Source organism: Centruroides sculpturatus, unplaced genomic scaffold, assembly GCF_000671375.1.
Source record: "Centruroides sculpturatus isolate CEXI.00-Female unplaced genomic scaffold, Cexi_2.0 scaffold632, whole genome shotgun sequence".
Lineage (NCBI taxonomy): Eukaryota > Metazoa > Arthropoda > Arachnida > Scorpiones > Buthidae > Centruroides > Centruroides sculpturatus.
In genome coordinates, this window is record NW_019384887.1 from 62,657 (window position 1) to 87,043 (window position 24,387).

The 24,387-nt window shown below is 27.0% G+C and overlaps 2 protein-coding genes across 2 annotated transcripts in view; both read right to left on the reverse strand.

Annotated features, from left to right (window-relative positions):
* LOC111631148 (doublecortin domain-containing protein 2-like) overlaps positions 1-21,007 on the reverse strand; it is a 28,277-nt gene extending 7,270 nt beyond the window's left edge. The window contains exons 1-8 of the mRNA XM_023375348.1: positions 20,255-21,007; positions 9,914-9,968; positions 9,534-9,613; positions 9,296-9,427; positions 4,831-4,974; positions 3,057-3,382; positions 783-907; positions 655-659 (exon numbers count right to left, since the gene is read on the reverse strand). Of these exons, the coding sequence (XP_023231116.1) occupies positions 655-659; positions 783-907; positions 3,057-3,382; positions 4,831-4,974; positions 9,296-9,427; positions 9,534-9,613; positions 9,914-9,968; positions 20,255-20,601 (1,214 nt within the window). The 5' untranslated portion in view covers positions 20,602-21,007. The remainder of the gene's footprint in view (positions 1-654; positions 660-782; positions 908-3,056; positions 3,383-4,830; positions 4,975-9,295; positions 9,428-9,533; positions 9,614-9,913; positions 9,969-20,254) is intronic.
* An 815-nt stretch (positions 21,008-21,822) lies between these two features.
* Positions 21,823-24,387, reverse strand: part of LOC111631143 (lysine-specific histone demethylase 1B-like) — a 12,386-nt gene continuing 9,821 nt past the window's right edge. Inside the window, exon 9 of the mRNA XM_023375344.1 lies at positions 21,823-22,624. Coding sequence (XP_023231112.1) covers positions 22,511-22,624 — 114 coding nt within the window. The 3' untranslated portion in view covers positions 21,823-22,510. The remainder of the gene's footprint in view (positions 22,625-24,387) is intronic.

Consider the following 24,387-nt stretch of genomic DNA (forward strand, 5'->3'; position numbering starts at 1 on the left):
CAAAAAAATATACGTATTTTGGAAATGTTGAGTCGAATTAGTCTAGAATCGATTAATTTTATGAAAGAAAACCTTTCAAACAGCCGTAGTCCGTAAACTATGATTCCTACAAAATTGATTCATAAAGAACGGAACGTATCTACCGTCTTATAGGGGGATCTACTGTATATGAATTATTGCACGTGTGCATCCTCCTCCGGAATTTTCCTCAGCGGTGTGACTAAATGTGCAGCGGCTAGAGATGTCGTGTGGAATTGTTTCCATGATAACTGCCTCTAGAAACTTGCCAATAGTAATTATTTATTGTGACATGGTCACAATGCCGGGCTGCAATTTTTAATCACTTTTGTTTAATTTATTTAATTTCAAATGTATGTTTTTAATCTCAAATTAGTAGTGGCTTGCCCCTGTACATCATACTTTTCCTCTAACAATAAAGTCGTGCCTGTTATCTATTGATAACTCCTTTCGGGGGGGATTTTTGAATTGAAATAACGTGACTTCCTATTTGTACTGGAAGTTTGTATGTAGTTAATCGGGGCTCCTGCCTCTAAGTTTTCCTTATCTGATCTCGACTTTCGTCTAGCTAACTTCGTTCCCGAGATTAAGGAAGGACAGACGAACGACAGTAGGAATTTATAAGTCTATAGTTACCTGACCTATCAAGACTAAACTATTCTTTAGACTGAAGATGAATAAATGAGATCGAATTTATTCGTTTCAAATTTTACTAATATTATTGATAGTCTTTTGAATATTATAATTTAATGTACGAAACTTACATCAATTTCTTCGGCTTGCACTTCATCTTCCGGAAAATCCACTAAAGTATCAGCGCTATCTTGAATTTCCTTAGCTCCATTCGTTATTTCTGACCTTTCGCTAGCACGAAATAATCCACCTTGATCTGAAAAAGTTAAGAAATTCATAAATTCATGAAATCTTTTAACTTTTTTTTTAATAAACATTTAATTATTAAATTAAAATTTATGCTTAATGTGATAAACAAACATATAGTTCCCAGATTAAATAATAGCGAAATTATATTAAAAACAAAATAATGTAAACCGAAACAATCTTATTTTTTTCCAATGATAAATTTATGAAAAATCTAATTGTTTTTGAAGGCCAGGTTTCTCATTTTACTTGTTCGTATTTACTTAATCACAAGATTTAGTTCAATATCACCTTTATGTAAATTTTCAACTTTTGATATGTTTTACTTATTTATTGGGTGCAGATTTATTACTGTATTAGTATTATTATTACAATGGATGATCAATATGCCAATAAATATTGTAAAAAATAGTATAATTTGTCTGATTTATCGGATGTTTTGTAATTTTTTATTACATTAATTTTTCATTTTACTTTCCTAGTTCTGTTATATATAACAGAGGGGAGACTTTTCTATTTACTTATAGAAATAAATAAGGTATGTAATATGTATAAATACATTTGTTAATTAATTACAAAATCATTTGTTTAACTCGTTTTTTTTAAATATTATTTAAATTACTGTTTCTCTTTTCACTTCGAACTGAAGAACTAAGACGTCTAATAGAGTAGTTCTTTGTTGAAAATAATTTAATTAAAGTTTAAAAATGTTTTATATTTTACAGTTTTGTGAATACACATGATTTATGTTAATAGCAATGGTTTGAATATATATAATTCAACAACATAAACATGCATGAGATCTATATATATCATTGCAGTGGTAAACGAGTTTCATTTTAATTAGAATATTAACAGCAATAAAAATATTTATATTATATAAATTACTGTTTTGTGTTCTCTAAAATAAAATCAGCCAATGAAAACGTACTTATTACAAAGAAATAAATAAAATACACAAATCAGTAAGAAAAAAAAAAAATATTAAATGGTTGGAAAAACTATTCTCTGTCTAGAAATTACGTTTATTTTTCTCTCTCAAGGAGTGATTGAACGAAATATAATTATGATATATGAGCAAATAATTATTATAAAGAATTTCCATATATTTTAACATCATAACGACGATTTGTTAAGAGTTCTTTGAATTCATATAGGTTATAACCAAATAAATTTTACTATATATATAATATAATATATATTATCTTACAATATTGATTTCCAATCTCCTATATCTCTTGTAGAAGATCTTGTTTTCTTTATCTCAAAACGAAATTTAATAGTCTAGCATGCTAACACGAATAAGTTTATTAACGATTTTTTTAAACTCCTCCCTGTGGACAATATTAAACTCCTCTAATGTCCATATTCACATTCAAGAACCATGAGTTAAGGTTAGAAGTTAACTAATACGCGTTTATACACTAAAAGTAATGAATGGTAATTGTTTAACTTCTAACTGTTGATTTTTGTGAATAGGCCTTAAGAGTACTATTGACAAATTTCATAAACAGTTAATTTTATCTGTTGCCTAATTATTCGGACAAGAGATAATCGATTTCCAAATACATTTACTTAGTACTGTATTTTTAACAATGAATTTGCTTGAAAACTAGAAGTTAAATATCAATAATATTGAATTATCTTTTTTTCCTATATTAATATTAATAATATTTCGAAGAGATAAACGAGAAAAATTTTCATTTAAATAATTTAATTCTGAAGGATAAAAGATCATAATTATTACTAATTTTATATCAATAACTAATTATTCTTTCATCTATTATTATTTAATAATTTCAGGAAAATAGTTTGAAAAATTTTAACATATTCTTATTTTAAAATGTCCTTTATACAATTATTGCAATTTAAGTAATAATTTTATAATAATTCTGGATCAACTCATTGAAATGATATGATCCATTAAAATAGAAAAAAAAATATTTAATGTTTTTTCAGTGATATCGAAGATGACTTCATATTGCAAAAATTAATCTTAATTGTAAAAACACTAACTTTAATGAATTATTATTATAAAAAAATATTAAAAATAATAAAATTCATGGCCGACGTTATTTACATTTAATACATAAAAATATAAATACGACTTATTATACGAATTATTATTATTTTAAAATGTCATACTTGAATTTATTTACCTTCGTCTAAATTTATTTCGGTGATAGTGCTTAGCATTCTTCGTTGTTGAGTCTTAAAAATTCCATCACCCGGTCCATAAAAATATCCCTCAATACCATTTGATAGTTTGTTCATCTTTTCTTTAGACTCCTCCTCATTCATTCGTTCAAGATTTTGAAAAGTTCCTTTTAAAACAGTTTTTTCATCATTATTTTCGACGAAATTTGTAGAAATATTATCTTCAACAGTCTCTTCGTTATCATTTTCTGTAAGATCAAGATCAGATTTTGTTTCAGTTTCAGATTTTTTTCGCGTTTCGGAACTGGATAATATTCTGTTCTGATACCTGAAAAAATATTAATCAAAAGAATATTTTCAATGTTTCTTTATTATTTTATACATATATTTAAATAGTATAAATCTTTTTATATCAAATCATTTATTAATTTAATTATCTGGAGTTAGATATATCTATAAATTCTGCTTGTTAAGGCTACTAAATATTTAATTTTCTTTATATTTAGAACATTTTCAATTCCTTTTGAGCAATCTTCACTATAAACTACTTTATATTAGATAATTCTATTAACAGCATGCAGTACAAAACTTAAGCTAAATAGGCTAAAATAAATTATAAAGAACAATTTAAAACTTAGAACTAACTCTTTAAATTTGAATTTAAACTTAAATTTCTAATTTAAAAAGTTATTTCTAAGTTTTAAATTCAATATGAATTTGTTCTGCATCCTGTTAATAGAATATCTAATATAAAGTAATTTGAAGTGAAGATGGCTCAAAAGGAGTTGAAAACGTTTTAAATACAGAGAAAATTAAATATTTAGTAGACTTAAACAGAATTAATAGATATATTTAAATATTGTGCCAAACTTTTCTCATTATAATGTCTGAAATTCTTTATACAGGTAACCCCCATATAACACGGTTGTTACGTTCCAAAAAATTGCCGTGTTATACGAAACAAAGAACTAATACGAAAAGGAGGGTTAGGTTCAAAAATTAAAAAACATGCTAGTATATTTTCATTATTAAGATAAATATCTTCATTAAAATTTTTTAAGTGATACATATTAATATAAATTAAACAATGTTTTCTTCGTCATCACTAAAAACACTATTAATTAACCGAGAGCTTTTTATTTTTGGCAAGTTATCCTTATCCTCTGAGCATTTTTCTGCATTATCTTCAGATCCATGCTTTACCTTTTGCAAAATGTATGTAATTTTAGATTGCTTGCTTCTAGTTAAAAGGTCTTTATAAATTTCCTTATATGGTGCTAAGCACTTATGAAGAATAAAGCAAGTATGGAATAAGGGAAAAACATTCGGCAACATCAGAAGCAGAAGCGTTGCGATCTGGCAACATTGAAACAAGTTTCGAGAAGGACCACGTATATCGACAGAAGGCGAGAAGAGAAAATTTACATACTTAAGTACTAATAGTTCACGAAAATAATAATTTTCGTGAACTATTATTACTTAAATATGTAAAAATTTATTACATTTCATGTTGTACGAGGGTTTTACCCAATTCTCGAACCGTTTCAGAGTGAATCCGTGCTATAAAAGTACCGTGTTATACGGGGGATGGTACCAATTCTCGAACCGTGTTAGAGCGAATCCGTGCTATAGAAGTGCCGTGTTATACGGGGGTTACCTGTATTTCTATTTGATTTAATTTTTCAAATTTTATTTCTGCAAAATAAACATTGAAAAAAAATAGAAACAAATAAGTATGTAGAGATATAAATAAAGGCTTATAAAATAAATTCTTACGTTAATGTTTTTTGAGAAGGAACCGATTTTTGTGTATTATATTTTCCAAATTTAAAATGTTCATTTACTCCAATTGCCACGTAACTGTGTTTATTAGTCAATTCTTCAGGACCTTTAACATCTTTACCTTCTAGAGTACATAATCTGTAAATAAATAAATTATAAACATATAGTCTATAAATTAAAAATATTAATAAATAATTATTAAACATCAAACGATTAATATTAAATACCAGTATTACTGAAAATTAATTTTATGAACTAAATGTAAGTACAGTACTTTTGTAAATTAAATGTAATTTTAAGAACTTTAAATTTAAATCACTTACCTTATTGGATTCTTTACCCTTATAGTTGCATGAAAATGTCAAATAATAGATATAATATATAATTATTAATAATCACTACATAAAAAAATAATTAAAATGCAAAATTTCTTTGTTTATTTTTTCAGATTTTAAGTTATTTGAAAAACAAATATAAGTGTAGATAAATAATGATTTATATTTATATTCTAAGCAAAAACTGAATTTAGGAGAATGGAAAAGTGATAACTTAAGATAATTTCGATATGATTTTAAGCATTTTATAAAGCTTAAAGATTATTATATTAAATTATTAATATAACAATCTTAATATAATATTGTGATTATTGTATTAAATATATTTAAAATTATATTAAAGAATATATTTACTAATAAAACTTTTGTTGCTTCTTGATGATAATTTCATTTTACTTTGATAATATAAGATCAAGGAAATGAATAAGGATTCATCATTCTTATGTTACTTTATAAAATAATAGACTTTTTGAAGCCAATGAATTTTTATATAATTATTTACACAGACTGATACATTCAGAACGAATCACTTGAACATATTCAAAATTAATAGGATTTTATAAATATCTGAAACATAGATACAGATAGATATAGATCTGTGATAGTAATTTTATTTTGAGTTATATTTAATTTTATTTTATATTCTTAATATATACCGGTATAGACTATAAAATATCTATAGTGGATATTATTTACGTAGAAATATAAAAATGTATTGATTTATTTTTATTACATTTCAAAATTATATATTTCAGATGCACGAATTTAATATTTTTATCAACTATACAGTATATAGCTTGTATTGACTGGGGAAATCGCAGACACAAGTCTTTTTTTTTTTTTGTATGTATTACGAAGCTCGTTAGAGAAAACTTAGGCCTTTTAATATCAATTTATACTCCAATCTGTTGGCTATTATATATCAATAGAACATTAAAAAATCTAACCTGTTTTTTCCCCAGAAAATAAAAATCTAGATAATTACGCTGTGTCCGGTTTAATAGTAGACGGTACGATGCAAGGACCAGATAGAAAGTGGCCAAAATTTTGCAGACAAAAGAAATAAGGAAGTGAAATATTTATTTATAAAAATTGAAATACGACAGATTCGTCAATTTGTAAAAGGTGGAAACGAACATATCAAATTTTATATCACTACAGGTTTAGACAGGGCCGGATTAACCCACTTTGGGGCCCTAGACATTTTCTTCTTACCAGGCCCCCTTTCTCTCCCGCAAGAAATAGAGCGCACAAAAATATAAACAATAAATAAAACAAAACTAAATAATGTGAAAAACTAAAACAAAATCTTAAATTTTTATTGATAAAAAATATTTAATATACAACAATAAATTTTAGTTTTTCTAGAAAAGTTTGAACAGTCTGTTTATAAATTTAAAAAAAAATTGAAATTTATTTTATTAAATGTCTAACAAAAGTTATTATACAATAACAATATTACCTTAAAATATTAATTGTTTAATTTAACGTTTTTTGGTTAATATTTAAATAATATAATATTTTACCCATGAAAGGTTAATCGAATAATGAAAAAGATAATTTAAATTAAAAGCCAAGTTAGTTTTAAAAGAATTAAGTATATAAATATGAATAAACTTTATTTAAAAATTCTGTTTTCTAGTCTTTAATTCAGCAAAATTATCAATTATTTCATTAATACTGTATTATTCAAAGCATTTTGTTCGATATATAAAACAACTAAAGAATTTAATTTTGATTCACTCAGTGAGTTTCGTAAATAATATTTTACACGTTTTAATACTGAGAATGTCTATTTAGTATGCCCTGATGCCTGCATCGGGCCGTTCAACTGGCTATCTATATACAATATATAAAATTACGTCCTGACTGACTGACTGATTCATCATCGCCCAGAGAAAACCGCTGAACCTAGAGGTGAAATTGGGTACACAGTTAGGGTACATTATGAAAATGCACACTAAAAAAAGGGATTTTTGGAAATTCCCCCGCGGGGGGGAGAGAAAGAGGATTAAGGCTTAACCTGAAAAAACGGCTACTACTGTACTATTTTAGATGCGATTTTTTGTTTTTGATAGAAATAACTTAATTTCCAAACGTACAATATTTACCGAATCATTTGCCCGTGCAACGCCGGACTCATTTGCTAGTAATATAATATAATAGAAAGATTAGAAATACGAAATAATCTAATAATTGTAACCTTTGTTGTTATTTTTACCCGGGCAACGCCGGGCTCATCATCTTGTAGTTAATTTTATTCTTATCGCTATAAAAAAAAAAAAAATTCTAAATTATCGGAAGAATTACTTTCAATAAGAAGAAACATAAGAACACATTTTCTTTAGATTTTAGAATTCATAATAACCATATAAAAAGCAATATATTTTTGTTTATTTGTTTATTGTATACAGTTGTCCGACAGAAAAGTAAACTATCTTATTTACAAATCTTTTCAAAATAGACAGTTTGACCGGGCCCTTCTAAAAATTGGGCCCTAGACATTTGTCTCATTTGTCTATGCGATGATCCGGCCCTGGGTTTAGAATGCCATGATCAGAATCTGCTAAAATTATAAAGTTTTATAAGAAAAACCGAGTGAACCCCCAAGGCAATTCCTGACACTTTTAAAGCTGTTCGTGGATGCCTCAAATCATGTTTGATTCTAATCAGCGTTGGAGAGACGTTATCCTATCAAAATTTTGATGTGGTAAAAATAAATAGCACAAAATATACTATTATCCATACTTATAAAGACATCTAAAAACTTGGTGCGATACTAGTAATAAACACTTTCTGAAACAGTAAAATCTTTCAAAAACTACGATTTTGGATATGGACAAAACGCGCCGGCATAATAACAACATGTCAATACAATTAGGATGATAGGAATATCAAGACAACGATGCCAACTTTTTATTCTCATGATTAAGCAATTGAAAATGCTGAAACAAGTAACATAAAATCAGTGTTAAAAACTACTTTGTTTTTATATAAATAGTAGGCCTAATTTCTATATGAAAATGATAATCATAGCTTCTGTCTTTTAAGTAATAAATAATGGAGGTTTCATTCGATTCTGAAAACCTAAAAAGAATTCATTAATAAAACTCGTGTTATTATATAAAGCCTTTATTGATCATATCGTAGGGTATAATATTGCGATATCATATTTTTTTAAATTTTCTTTGTTAAATAATGTATAATTAAAAGTTCCTGCTAAGTTAATAAATCGAATCTAGATCTTGTAATCTGCACAAACATTGTAATTTTAGAGCAAACTCCACCAGGAAAGTGTTACCTCTGTAGCTCCTTTGTTGGCCATATTTGGATTATCTGACAGAAGTAGACTATAATTGACTCAGAAAAATATCACTCCAGGTCAATAACAGCACAATGATTTGCACTCAAATGACATACGGTCTTTTACGTATATGTTAACGTCCTGCGCTCTTTATCTGTGCAAATACTCTTTCTATTAAAATGATAATGGCTACAACGCTATTTTTTCGCGTTCGAATATCCATAACTTTTTGTGTAAGTGCTTATCCGATCTACATTTTTTATAACCAAACTCTTTTGGAATCATTTTCTGGAATGGGAATACGCAATGAACCGAAGATATTAAGTAATGCGATTATCATTGCATTATATTCTGTCTATAAATAACACATAACCATTAACATTGCATATAAGAAAACGAGTATCATTTTTATACGGGTTTTTCCTAGATAATACATACAGGTATATGAATAATAAATAACAATACTGCTGTAACATATAGACTACGAGCCTTCTCCTTCCTTGTAAATACAAATTGTTCTGCACATGTATACCATTGTATTTCCTAGTGTTATCCAACAGTTTCCCTTTACGGTTCATGTCTCCCTTTTTCCACTTTCAAACCTCCAACCATCCCACCCTCCTAACTTTTCCTCAAATCACTCTCCTTCCTTCCTTCACCCATCTTTCTTATCTTTTAAGGCTAAACCTTTGAGTACAGCCTTTTCTTTCACATGTATGTATGTTAAGAAATTGAGAAAATATATGGTTACAAGTTTTTGTAAAAATTAATCGTTTTTCTGATCATATAAAATGTATTATTCTAAGAATTATAAACTTACTTTTTTACGTATCCTGTTAATAACTGAACTTTTTTCCCTATCGTCTCTAGAATTTTCTCCCAATTCATCAAATCGCGTTTTCTGAATACAAATTTTGAAGGTGGCATAACATCATCTCCATTTCTAAATACGCTGTAACATTAATAAATTTTACAGCAATCCAAGTTAACTATATTTCCAAAAATAATTCTTCTTTACAGATTAATAAATACATCGTATTTATCAATGGGATACTTACAATATTACGGTAACTTCTGCTATTGATGATCTACGGTTATTTGATGAAGATTTAAGATGATTACGATACGTGGGCCTAATCTAATAAGAAAAAGTTTAAAACGGTGTAAGAATATATTAAAATAATTATTTATTTAAAGTTCATTTACATGCAGAATATGCACCAAATTTTAATTTTTATAATAATATTTTAAAAATTTGAATATTTTATGCAGGAAAACTCTTGGCTAATTAAATGTTCTCAAAGGAAAAATTAATACTCAAAACAAAAGCTATAATTTATTTTAATATTAATGATTTTAATCTTGTTTTTTTTTGGAAATTTTATTACTTTGGTTTTAATTATTAAAACATATAATAAAATGTTAATAAAATAATTACCTTTGAAGCTGGTTTACGAGTAATCACCTTTTTGATATTCTTATTTTGTGCGTAACTATATTAAAATAAAATGTACTTAATTTATTTTATATTTTTATAAACTACATTATTAAAATCTAATTTTACAATTTGTAAGAATTTAAAATAAACATTCTTAATTCAAAAATTTTAAATAATTCATACAGAAAAAAATTCTATTAAGTACTAGAAATCAATTATATAATGTTCCATTAAAATTATATAAATTCAATATAATTTCTTTTCTATTTTAAAAAAAAAACCTATTGATTTATGATTTATATTTAAATTATTTATACTTCAAGGTTGTTAATAAAAAGTTTCAGTTCAGAAAATTATTTTTAAATGTTTCTAAGTACAAAATGAGTTTTATAGCTTTTGCCTCTATCATTATAATATATCATTTAAAACACATTATTAATATTTAAAAAAATAATTCATATTTAAAATTAATATACAAAGTTATAATTTTTTTTTTTCTAGCTAAGAATATAATCCATTTAATAGAAATGTTTTCTATGGAATATTTTCTGCACCTAGTTTCATTTATTAAATAGAACACAATTTTTTTTTCTTCTGGAATTAGAATTTGCCACACCCTTATATTTAATAGTGGATTAAAAATATTCTCCATCTCTAACCTTTTCTGTTTATTACAAATCAATTTTCTAATGGCTTCTCTAATTGACAGCACATATCAAATCTGGTTGTATGCAGACTCAATAAAAACTGAATACAAAGCGAGTTCAGAACGATAAAGTAATATAGCAAGACTTAATTATTATTATACCTAGCAATTTTAATTATAAAAGTGATATTCAGTGTTCGTTTTTTAAATTAAAATTGGAAAGAAAATGTCTTGTATTACAATAAATTTTTGATAAATGCGTGATAAAAGCGAAGGAAATATTGTCTCATTCCTAGCGTGCATTTCAGATTTGTTACTACTAAAGGATGGTCATTATCAATAAATTATTAAGCGCTTACTGGTGTAGATGTCAAATGGAAATAGAAGTTTTTCGTTAGACTTATTTATATTAAATGTTATGAAGGTTTATCGATATTTAAAAAAAAAAGATCTTTGACCGATATTTTGTGAGGAACACAATATATAATTTGATATTTATCCTTGAAAACTTGTTCTTAATATATTATTAAAAATAACCTTTTGAATTTCTTATGATTTTTTATAAATTATAATTATTTATCCAAAAATACATTTAAATGTAATTGTATTTTTTAATAAATAATTATAAGACAGATAGAGAATTGAAAAATACATTTAAAATATGTGCTCTCCACCTCAAATTAGTAGATTCTTGCCCCTGTACATCATACTTTTCCTTTAACAATAGAGTCGTGCCAGTCATCTATTACCTCCTTTCCGGGGAAACAATTTGAATTAAAATAACGTGACTTCCAGTTTTCATCAGAAGTTATAATTAATTGGGGCCTCCAGCCCTTAAGGTTTCCATACCTGGTCTCGGATTTCATCTATCTAACTCCGTTCTCGAGATTAATTAACTAACGAAAGACAGACGACGGACGACAGTGGAAATTTATAGGTCTACATTTTTTTTCAATTTCAGCCCAATAATTAAAAATATTTAAATCATTATAAATACCTTTTATTAAGTGTACAAAACGATTATATAATGGGTGGTCAGCGTTTTGTAGTCTGAACAAATAAATTAAAATGTTTTTTTTTTTAAGTCAATGGGGAGACTTAAGCTCCTATAGCCCTGTCCGTAATAATAGTTTTCATATTTGGATAATATGATATTTAATTCAACTTAGAATTTAAGTAAAACAATAAACTTGTTGAATTTTTTGTCAATGTATTATTTCAATGATATATATAAGTAAGCCTATATCATTAAAATGATGAAAAAATATGAATTACACCTCAACTGAATTTTGATTAAGATTTCATTAGAATTATTTACTCCTGAATACGTTATGGATAATCATCACCAGATAAACACTTAACTTTATATCTTGCAATAGATTATTATGAAGTCATCTTACTTGTTAGTCAATTTATCCGGATTCGTCTTATCCAAATCAAGAAAACGTTCTTAAATTTGACAATGTGGAAAAAATTATATATAGAATATAGCTTTTAATTTAATTTAAGGCCCGTCAGTGGCAGATAAGATCACTAACACTTGTAGTTAGTCGTATGATCGCGCCTGGAACGTAAAGTCTTATGGTATGGCTTCGAAGCCCCAAGCTTATCTTTACCAAAGAGAAGCTTCCAAGAAAAACTTTGACTTTCATTTCGGGTGCCATAATTTTTACTTAGCGCAATGTTTTTTTCCCCTTTTGAATCTCATTTTGAATATCAATGAAGTTCAAAAATTGGATACTATTCAAAGTAAATTTATACGTAGATTGTTTTAGTTAGATTATAAAATTCCGGGTAGTATACTAAGATTAGAGATAAGTAGATTTAGTCTTATGGCACTCTTCGTTAAAAGATGTATAAAGCTGTTAATTAAGGTAAGAGACGGTGGTGAATTTACATTTAACCTCCTAAACCAATTATACAAAAATTCTATTAAAAAATTTTCCTAAAGGAACTGGATTTCAAATTTGTCTAAAATAATTAATGGTTATGGCAGTTCGATCGAACCATTTATATTTTCGCCGGAACTTGAAGAAGAAAGTTATCAGCAATTAATCCGGAATGTGCTAGAAATTTCACTATCGCGAGATATAGAGGATACTCGCTTACAAATTTCATTGAATCAATATTATTATATCCAAGTAATAATACCTATATATTTTCGAGCGCACCATTTTGGGTGAAGAGGCTTTTTATACAACTTCGTCTTAATCCTAGTACATTGGTGATAGACAATAAAGTGTATATATACGAGAATAATCTATGCCCAAGATGTCATATGCAGTTTTCTAAATTTCACCTGATTTGTGAATGTGAAGAGCCTAGAGTTGAGACAGAGATATGATATTGTTGACTAACAGATGTGAATCGGTGGAAGCAACGTATGGGATGTTCCATCGTGCAATCCAAAAAAGTGTTTTCAATTTATATAATTATGTTAAGAAGTTTTTTGATGTTTAAATGTTTTTTGTAACTGTACTGAGTATAAAGACAAGGAGTAAAACTCCCATTGTAACAGCATATGCCTTTTACTAATAAATTTTGGCTTACTTACTTACTTTACTTTGAATATCAATTGTTTTTTTTTTAATTATTTTTTCATTGTATTTATATTGTAAATTATATTATATTAAAATTTCATTATAATTCCCGAAAATTAGATTATTATTATAAATTTCGTTTTTGTCTTCTACGCTCGATGTAAATGCTTTTTTTCTACTACTAAAACAAACATTCTTCATCTATCATATAAGCCTATATTTTTAAGAAATTTTATTGATGAATGTCAATATTCAAACAGCTAAAATTCATCGATTATTTCGGTGTCATTGCAATACAAACTATCACTCGCTTAATCATTTATTGAAAAAACATTAGATACTAATCGAATTGTATCGAAAGAATATTAAAAATCGTATATAGGATAACTTTAACATTATTGCTGATATTTTACGAGAATATTTTATTCATAACTTGCATTCCACAGAGCCCTAAAATTGTTCATTTTGCGTATGATCATGCAAACAATAAGTTCAAAAATTAATGTATTATCGTGACAAGGACGTTGTTATAGTTACTTTTTCACTGTGTTTATACGGCGTTAATAAAACAGTTCAATAAATACAGGTCACTGTAATAAAGGGTCATTATAAATACATTTCCAATCAATACAAGGATCATAAATAATATAGAATACAGAAGATCGGTAACGTATAATCCTAGTAAGCAAACTACAATAGATCCATTCAAAATAATAATAACCATTATGATTGGTTTCAGATGGAAACATTTCACTCCAGCTCATTCCACTTATTCCACTTCAAACTACTTTTTTGAGTTGTTTGAAGTGGAATAAGCAAATGCCAACAAAACTTTGGTAAGAATCAACGCAAAACCATTTGTATTATTAATTCACCGTTTGTTTGTAATGAGCATTAGAATAATAAAGTAAAAATAATTGGAATTTATCAGCTAAATCGGTATAAATTTTCTATTTTCTGAAAGTTGTTTAAAATTAGTTGACAAATAAACAATACTGTATAAATCTTATATTAATTCCAAACCAATCCCATTTTTAATTTATAATACACTAAGCTTTGTGAAATAATTCGAGTAAAATATTTTAAAGATTTTAATATCTTTTCTATCAGTGTTTTTAGGCTAATTCGTTAATTATTTTATCGATTTTGATGCAAATATCTTAATTATCATAAAGAGGTTGTCCATTAATAATGTCACGCCCCAAGAGGGGAGGGGAGTTTAAGAATACGTGACAAGGGGGAAAAGAAGTTTAGAGCAGAGTGATGTCACTGCTTACTAAATATATAATTTGGGTTATGGATGGATCTTCTATAATAAAATCGCGCATGTATTGTTCTTTTCTTCTGCAACTCTCAGTATCCACATTGAAAAACTCCCCAGAAGCGTCACCGACTATGGGTATTTGCATGGGAATAAAAATGCCAAAGATGTGTAGGAGAAAATTTGATCAGCCTATGAGTTGTACAGTACATAAAATATCTTATTTTATAATTTTTAGACTTTCTACCGTTTCAACTTAAAGGTAGAGATCATGGTAAAGATCGTACAGTACATGATTGTGGAAGACGTTGAATGGATTGACGAATAATTTATTGACATGGAAAATTTCCCCAAAAGTGTTCGTACAGAAACTGAAGTATCATTTCTTTGTATAGTTTCAACAAAGGAACACTTAACTAATGTATGGGAGTGAAAAGAAATTGGAGTAGGCTACTTGATATTTACAATGTATTCAATAAATAAAACTTCTTAAACTGAATTCCACTTCTGATTGTTGTACTGTAAAAAAAATTCCAGTAACGAGTTGCGTAACTTTCCCGGATATTATCAGATTTTATTCAGAAAATAATTTTTATATTTTTAATTACAATAAATAAAATTGTGTATAGCGCCATCTGTTACGAGATTTTGTTATAAAAATTTCCATAATTTTAATTACTATTGAATGACAAAGCTTAATTTTGAGAGTAGGAATCAGTTTCATAAAAAAAAATTATAAATGCTAATAACGTATAACATCTTCATTAAGTCCGACCCCACTCGAGATATGGCACATAACCCACCTCTATCTCCCCATCCCCTCGATCTATCACCACGAAAATTTAATAGCATCAATGTCTCTTATATACAAGCTACCGTATCAAATTTCGTTTCTTTATCTTCACCCCGTCATGAGATATTAAGCGAAATAGACGAGTACAAGCAGATATATTGACAATTTAACTGTTTTAATAACACAGGTCTGCAAAAAAATTTTTTCAGCTGCATGGAATATTTTTGCTAAATTATATGTTTTAAAAATCGCAGATTCTAAAAACAACTTTCGTTACATCCCATCACGTAAAGGTTTTTACAAAATAGAAACAAATTTTTGATAAAAACTCTTATTTATTACAATGAACTAAATATATTACATTTTCTTACAACTAATCAACAAATTGTTTCTGATATTTATACACAATTTTAGGTCTACTCTTTTTTCTTATGAAACCTTTTCTTCTTCTTTTTGATGCTTCTCCAAACTCATTTCCGATTTCTTTCTCTGGTTTCTCAATTGATCATCAAACAGTAGTCAGCTAACATATTGGCATCCCATTTTTCTTGGTGACGTCTCTCGATATCACGGACATCCTGGTGAAATCTTTCACCCTGTTTTTCATTGTAGGGTCCCAAGTTTTTGGGAAAATAGTCAATATGGGAGTATAAGAAATGAACTTTTAAGCTCATCTCGCATCCTTGAGCTTCATACGCTGCTGCCAGCATGCATTGTACTGTACAATGGTTTTGTAGTTAGGGTCCTTAGTATTCCCCAAAAACTTATGCATTACATTCTTGAGAGAGTCCCATGCTTCTTTTTCCTTTTCTCCCATTGTTTCCAAAAATCTGCTTTCTCTTGATCTCCAAGTTTCAATTTGAAATACGCAAATTAAACTTTCTTCACAAACTCACTTATGTTTCTTTGTTGACTTTTCATTGTGTATTCACCGCAAACATAACAGAAGCTATCGGGAGAAATTACACAACCTCTGCGAGTCATATTTCAGAAATAAAAATACAAGCACAGTAGCGTTCGAATGCTGGATATAAACTGAGTGTGGCATTCATTAGATGGACAGCGAGATATTGATTATTTAGCTTGTTGAAACACGATCTAATCCAACAGCAGGTTGTTTATATTTATTCCTAGTATCCCAGATAACATGTCGAAACACGCTCAACCTCACCAATAATATTACTCACTATCAACTTTTAGCCTGTTTCTACACTATCACGCGATCTTCCTCCTAACGCTAAAACTACTTAACCCACCTCCCCCTACCACTACTCTCTTCAACCATTAACATTTTTATTTATTTATTACAAAGTCCAGCTATAATTGATGGAATTAATGTGAGAAGTCTTCGTTTTAAGGCCATTAAAAAAAAAAAGAAAAAACTAAATTTTAAGTTAACTAGGAATTTTACGCTAAATACAAACAAAAACTTGAGTGTAACAAAAAAATTGACGAGATGGAATTTTTTTGGTATTTTTTTTTGTTTTTACCAAGTTGAAATCTGTAATAAAATGTATAAAAATCCCATGCAGGTTTTTACTTGCAGACCTGTGTAATTTATTCAGCAATGATTTAACTTTCGGTTATATATTAGTCATATTTAAAAATTCGTAAAAAAATATAATAGATTCGAGGATAAATTTTTAATGAACAAATTAAGAATTGAAAACAATACATTTTCTTGTATCTTCTTCCATACATTTACGCGAACACTAAGAACACTATTTTAAACAAATATGTGAAGTAATGTTAAGAATTAATCTTGAGATCGATTTGCAGATTTGATCTAAATCTACAAGTTATTGGTAATGTTTCTTATTATTATATTTAAAGATTTCTTATAACACGCCGGAATTTATTTTAGAAAATCTGTTTATTAATTCATACTAACCTAAATTACTTGTTAATCAATCAAAATATTCTATAAATAATACTATTCTGAATCAAACTCCTCAGAGATTAAATAACAGCCCAGAACTAAAAACAGTATCCTACATAAAACAATTCGAATAGATTTTTAAAAGAATTAAAATACATACTTCTTAATTTCTTTTCAACTTTTTGGATTAAATTTATGTGATTACATAATCCCAATAGCTTTTCGCATCATTAAGAAATTCTGTTCGATAATATCGTATCAAAGATGATAATTTATCACAAAAATGCATTAAAAAAGCTTCAAATACATAAAACTGCATCTTAACTTCCAACTTGTTATACTGTATTTACTTATTTAGCATATAATAGGGGAGAGAGAGTAGTTGGAGATTTTTAATCGGGCCCAGAAAATACTTATAGGCCCTTTGTGGTTTCTACCCCTATAAAAATAGCATTATTTTTCTTACTTTTTATTAACAAAGAAACATTCCACGTTCGAAAAAATAAATAAATAAACGGTAAAAGGAATCGGCAAAGGGCTTGTAAGGGTCCCCCATACGAGGTCTCGACGATTCTGAATATAGTTATATCCTAACATTTTAAAAATACTTCAAGTTGTGTTCCAAAGAAAACATATTATGAAACAAATTATTGTTTAATTTAATCTTTCAAGCAGACCTGAAAATAAAAATTAAAAAATATATAAGAGTAGTTTGTGCGAAATACATTTAAAACAAGTAAAATTGTTCAAAAATATTTAATAAAACAGGTCGAAAGATGAAATAAATTCTCTCGCTCTCTCTCTTTACTATTGCCATTTCGAAGAATTATAGATTTTGTTTTATTTTAACCCAAAATATCAGCTATACAATCAGAATAATTTTATTTTTATCAGCGTGAATATTTAATGTATTCAAAGGCTTATTTATTTTATAATTTTTTAAATATAAAATACCTATTTTAAGCGTGTTAAATATACTACAAGTTTTATAAAATAAATTAAATATAAATGCTTTGTTAAATTCAAAACATTAATATGTTATTTAAATACATTAAAAATACAAATATCTTTTTCAATGTATTATTAATAACTATTGATTTATTTAAATGAAATAACATCTTGTTTATAAAGAACTGTATATTTATTTCTCTAATAAATAAATAATTATTATGAAAACCTGTAAACATTTGTGCTGCCATTTTACTACTGTATAACATAACTTTGTATGCAGATAAACATTTATTTGATATTTGCAAATATATTTAGAAGATAAATTTGCCCTTATTATTCAGTTGCATATATAAAAAGTTAAGGAAATGATAAAATGTTGATTTAACGCATATCTACATAAATATTACAAATAACCATTTGAAGACTACTTACAGCTGTTTTTATTACTATAAAAATTTAATAAATTAAGAAATTTTACTTTTGTACGCCAAATCTATTGTATTTCCATAAATAAATAGAGAAAATGCTTTTAATCCATCTTCCCATTCAAGACATACTGAAAACATGGACAGAAAACTTCTTTCTTTAGCTAATCCTCTACCATTAAAAAAGTAATAATAAGTCTATGGATGGGTTGGACAATTTAAAATCTGTAATACTGAAGATAAAAATTACAGATATTTATTTATTTTTTTTAATTGTATCCGAAAAGTTATAAAATATTAAAATACAAGTAACATCTCTACTGTATCTTTTATATGTAAAATTATATGTAGGCCTATATTGTATTAAAGAAATGTCAATTAATCATCAATCGTTTTAATTGTAGTTCTGTCTCTACACAATATATTAGCTAGTTTAGTGTATTTTTATATTCCTTCACTTCTATTTGCCTTCATAGATGGGCGGAACTCGTTTTAAAAGCTAAGTGACAAACGGAGTTGTTTCATGAATCATGTCTTTTAAAAATAGATTTAAATAATTATAGCAAATTTTAATTACAGGTGAAATACAATATATTCACTCTGATTAGAGTTATCTTTTTCGGCCAATAATAAATTTCTCTTCTATCTGAGTCTAATACTAATAATGCATAGAAGATTCAATGAAGAAGGCTCAATCCTTATATGGATGTATTATATGGAAAGAATGAAATAATGATAGGAAAAATTATGCAAAGAAATGCATCTCATACTGAAACAAATTAAAAAAAAAACTTAAGACGTATGTCAATGATATAGTTTTATCAATTTTTTTTCTTATATTAATAAGTAATTACTTACTAGTTTCTCAAAGAAATAGAATCTTACATTGTCACATCTTAATAAAATAGATTTAAAAAATAACTTTTATTGTGACGCTAAATTCAAAAGAAATGCATTTTCGCCTATAGAAAGTGGGTTCTTAATATACAACTTATTGACAGATAAGTTATATATATATATAGCATGATAAATAATTCATCAAAAATGTTTTAAGATATAGAAAAATTTCGACATTGGTAGCAAGATCTCGTTAATGTATTTGCTATTACTGTAATTAAGTTTCAAAAAAGCCATTGGATTACGATACTACAATATTAAAGAACAAAGATTCAAAACTTTTTTAAAAAAGAATTAGAATAGATTTATGTTATTCTTAAATGGAGAAACAAACTGAAAATATGTTTATAATTTGTCTTGATTAGAGCTTGTTTATCAAACAAGCTCTAATCAAGACAAAAATAATGTTATGCATATTTATTGATTAGCATTACACTGATGAGATTTTTTTAATCAACAAATATTTCATTCAAAACCTACGTTATTAATCAGTAGAGTAGTTTTAATTATAGAGGTAAACTTTTTGACCTACTCACAAGCAAAGCAATTCGAGTGCTGACCTACTTCCATCTAGTTCTTCGGTATTCATACGAAAGGAGCTCAAAATTAGTCAATACGCGTAAAAATGTGGATGATTTTTGAAAAAAAAGAGTAATTATTAAGAGGAAACAATTTATAAAACTAACGTAGATATTATTTTTTAGTTTTTATTAAACTTTATCACTCGATAACGGAGGCACAGACACATATTAGATCTAATTTAGAATCTGGAATGGGACTTTGTCACTTGTCTCCAAATTATTTTTAAAATTTATGATTAATTCAGCGATTTTAGAATATAGAGAATTTCATAAATATATCGAAAAGTTTATAAAATCGAATTCAGATAGAAGAATTAAATAAAATTTCGTATTTTTCTTGCAGATAGAAAAATAAAAGTAAGACTCACCCCGCTTCGATCCTCTTAAACCTCTCACCTCCAGCGGCCACATATCCGTGATTCGGGAGGAGATCCCTCAAGTTGGTCACTCGATGACCACTAACGGGACTGTAAATGTTACGCACGGCTCCGAAACTCGGTTGCAAACGTTGAGTTATATAATTGAGGAAGACGTCGAAATTACGATGATACTTATTGTTAATGACACATTTAATTCCCGGGAAGTATTCGTCTCCGTTAAGATAAACTTTGATCCATTTGGCTTCCGTTATATTAGTCTGTATGTTGCTAGTCGAAGGTTGATCGAGACTTTCGTTGGAGTCAGACGGATGCTTCGAATCTTTCTTCGTAGCCATATGAACTTACATTACTTGTATAAAACATATTAAGCTTCATTTGAAGCAGTTCAAATATCCTCTCATCTGTCCGAATCGAACTCTTTTAACTGCTTTGACGATTGTTGCTAGGAGACGGGTGTTACTAGATCAACAACCACCGCGAACAAAAATTATTTCGAATAACCGTACGATATTTTATATATTAATTAATATTTTGATTAAAAATATTAAAATAAATTAAATTTTTATAAACTATTCTGGAAGATATAAGCGATAATTAACCATTCGATACGCAACGCGTAATTTTTGTCGGGTTGATTGGTTAATGTAATGTGTAATTATCGGATGAACGGATCCTTTGTTGTTTTCTATTTCGTTACGCTTCGTTCAATTTCTGCCACTTGAATATTAATTTTCTTTGTAAACTGGGGAGTTAGATAAACTAATAAATTATTATCGTAGCGTACACTTATGATAATTTAAATAAATCTGATGATTAAAAAATAGTCATTTGTACACTCCAAATCCAAATTAACATCGGGGCGATTTGAATTAATTTTATTTGTTTTGAAAAATAAGTATCTCTTCGAAATAATGAGTTAAAATTAATGCGGCCATAAATATTAATGTAGTTCATCTACCCCTTACTGGCAGTTGTTCAAACTGTAGCTCACAACTTCCTTTCACACATACATTAGGCTGCATCTAAAAGATAATGAATAACTTGTCCACATAAAAAAAATAAATTCTTTTCTAATATAAAAATGTAAAATAAAGAATTTCAATTTACTAATTCGAATTTTACTCATTTTTATTATCAAAGTTCAATGCAGAACAAGAACTGTTTAGAAACAATTCCTATAACTACATTTTTGAAATACAGCAATTAAAAAAATAACGTAACGATATTTAAAACAATATATTGTATAATTTATACACAATTTTATTAGATTTAAAAATCTAATTTAAAAAAATCGAACAATCGAAATAAAGTGGAGGTGAAAGATCATTTATGAATAATAGTAACAGAATTAAGTTTACATTAAACAAGATTTTCACGAAATATAGAATTGACTTTCTTTCTAAAACTTGAATAATTATAACTCCATAAACACATAATATCCAATTAATCTTAATTTTATACATTGCTTGTAAAGAAAAACTAATTATTGAGTTATTTTTAAATATTCATATCACAAAAATAATGTTAATAAAAAAATTAATGTTTTCCTTCTTTTAGAATTATTTTTATCAAAAATTAATACATGCATTCAATTTTTTTTTTTAATTTTCGTCTTTGAAAAGTAATTTCTTAAACTTGTGATCTACCTTGAAATTTACTGGTACTATTCATAAAATTAATTTTTTAGAAAAAGACATTCATAAATCATTCTTAAATACAATACTAAAAGAATTACAAAATATATGAAAAATACAATTTATAGAAATATACACTTTCTTACAACAGATTCATGCCAATCACTTTTCTGCAAATAATAAAAGAAAATAATACAGTTTAAGTACAAGATTTTATATAAATCTTGATTTAACATTTTCCAAAATTTTATCACTTTATTATTGCAAAATTTATGGACATTGATTAGAAATTACTTTGCTACATGGAAGATAATTATTATTTACATAAAATGATACAGATTTTTCTTTTTTTCAATACAGAAAGATTTCATCCAATACATTATATATATGTACTGGATGGAAACACTTCATTACTATTTGAAATTATAATACATAAATAACCTATATTGTGGGAATTAATATTTGGAATGAGAATCATTATCTTAGATATCTCTATTCTAAAAGACATCTAACAGTAACACACAGAAAAATGTTTATACTCATTCATACTGTCAACATTATCACAGTAAACCTGACTGTATATAAATTACAGAAATTTAATGTCTGCGGATCATGACTTCATCCGAATACTTTTCTCGTAAATATGATGGATTATTTTATCCGCTTCTCTCAGCCCGCTTAAGTAAGCACCTGTTGCAGTTTGTGGAAATTGTCTGTTTGTAGCCTGAAAGAAATAAATTTTAAAGATATAATTTTATTACTTACATAATCATTTACTTGCAAAATTTATATTTAAAAAATTAATGTTAAAAAACAATTAAAAATAAAATATTTTTTCTTCTATAATACACACACACAAGGAAAATATTTTTATGCAAAATAACCTTCAAAATCCATATATATTTATGACTTAATTTTAATATTAAAAACATTTAAATTCTATTAATTTTACTATAAAAAGCTTCTTGTCCTTTGCCTTTGATTATTATATTTTTCTCTTCTACCAATATAGCTACCAATTTGGCTATTAATTCGAACTTTAGTGTGGTAAGTTTCGATAAATAGCCAAATTGGTAGAAGAGAAAAATCTCTTTAATCTTTGAAAATTTTAATACATTAAAATAAAATCAAATATCATTTATAAACTACTAATGCAGGGATTACTCATCTATATTTAAAAGAATTGGATATATTGAATGAATGATTTATTACAAAACGCTTTTTATATGAAAATAATAATAATAACAACCATCATTAACGTTAAACTTGTCAAAATCCATCAATAATATACTTTATTAATTTATACATAAAAGTAATCTGAATATCTGAAATACAATTATTATTATTTTTTGATTATTCATGAAAAAAATTTTTAATTTTAAAATAAATAATCATCATTATAGATAAATATCACAGAACTGTTAAAAACTTAAAAGAAAATCAATTACAGCCTCAGCCTTGATTTACAGAATTTAAATTAGTGACAGATTTCAGATTTTAGTAAAAAATTTTTGTAACTATTTAGGTTTTTTAGATAAAAATAAATTATTAAATACTGTCAAAAAATATATCTGACAATTAGTGCAAAAATTTTTATAACTAGTTATCTCTATTTTTTTGCAAATATTTAAAATAAGTAACGAAAATAGAAAAATAGTTTTAGTTAACTTTGAAAATTTTAATATTTGTAGTGATAAATCAAATTTTACCTATTTTCAAAGAATGCATTCTTTTTAGAGATCATCAGATTAAAAAACAATTATATAAATTATATAAACCAGAATTTATAATAGAAAATATTTTAAAATTTTAACAAAATTCTATTTTATTATATATATTTTTTATTTTGATGACACTTTAATGACCAAATATGGCAAATACCATGAGATACAAATACTGTGTAAATATTTTTTTGTGAAGTAGGCACTAATAAAATAATTACAGTAGACCCCCCAATAACACGGTAGATAGGTTCCATGTTTTATGCATTCCATGTTGTATAAGTCATTTAAATACATGAGCCAATCACAGCCTGGCATGTACCATGTTTCCCCGAAAATAAGACATCCTCTGAAAATAAGACCTAGTAGAGGTTTTGCTGAATTGCTAAATATAAGACCTAGCAAAGTTTTTTTTTTACTGGTAACGGTCATTGACAGATGGTTGAAAGTGGCCGTTGGCTTTTTGAAAGTACTGTCACTGATTGGTCAGCAGACAATCATGCCACATGGCATGATTTGCATAAGACTATGGCTTGGGAATCACAGATTTGCATAACGTTACGGCTGGTGATGGCTAATTGGTCGGCCGGGAATCACGCCACTTGACATTTGCATGGTGCTACGGTTCACTAATCACTAATTGGTCATCGAGTACGATGTTGACGCTATAAAAAGGCGACAGTTCGACACACCGGATATACGTCACTCTCGTCTAAGTTCGATTTGGGAATTTTTTTTGTTCAATAATAAATGTGAATTCTTCTTC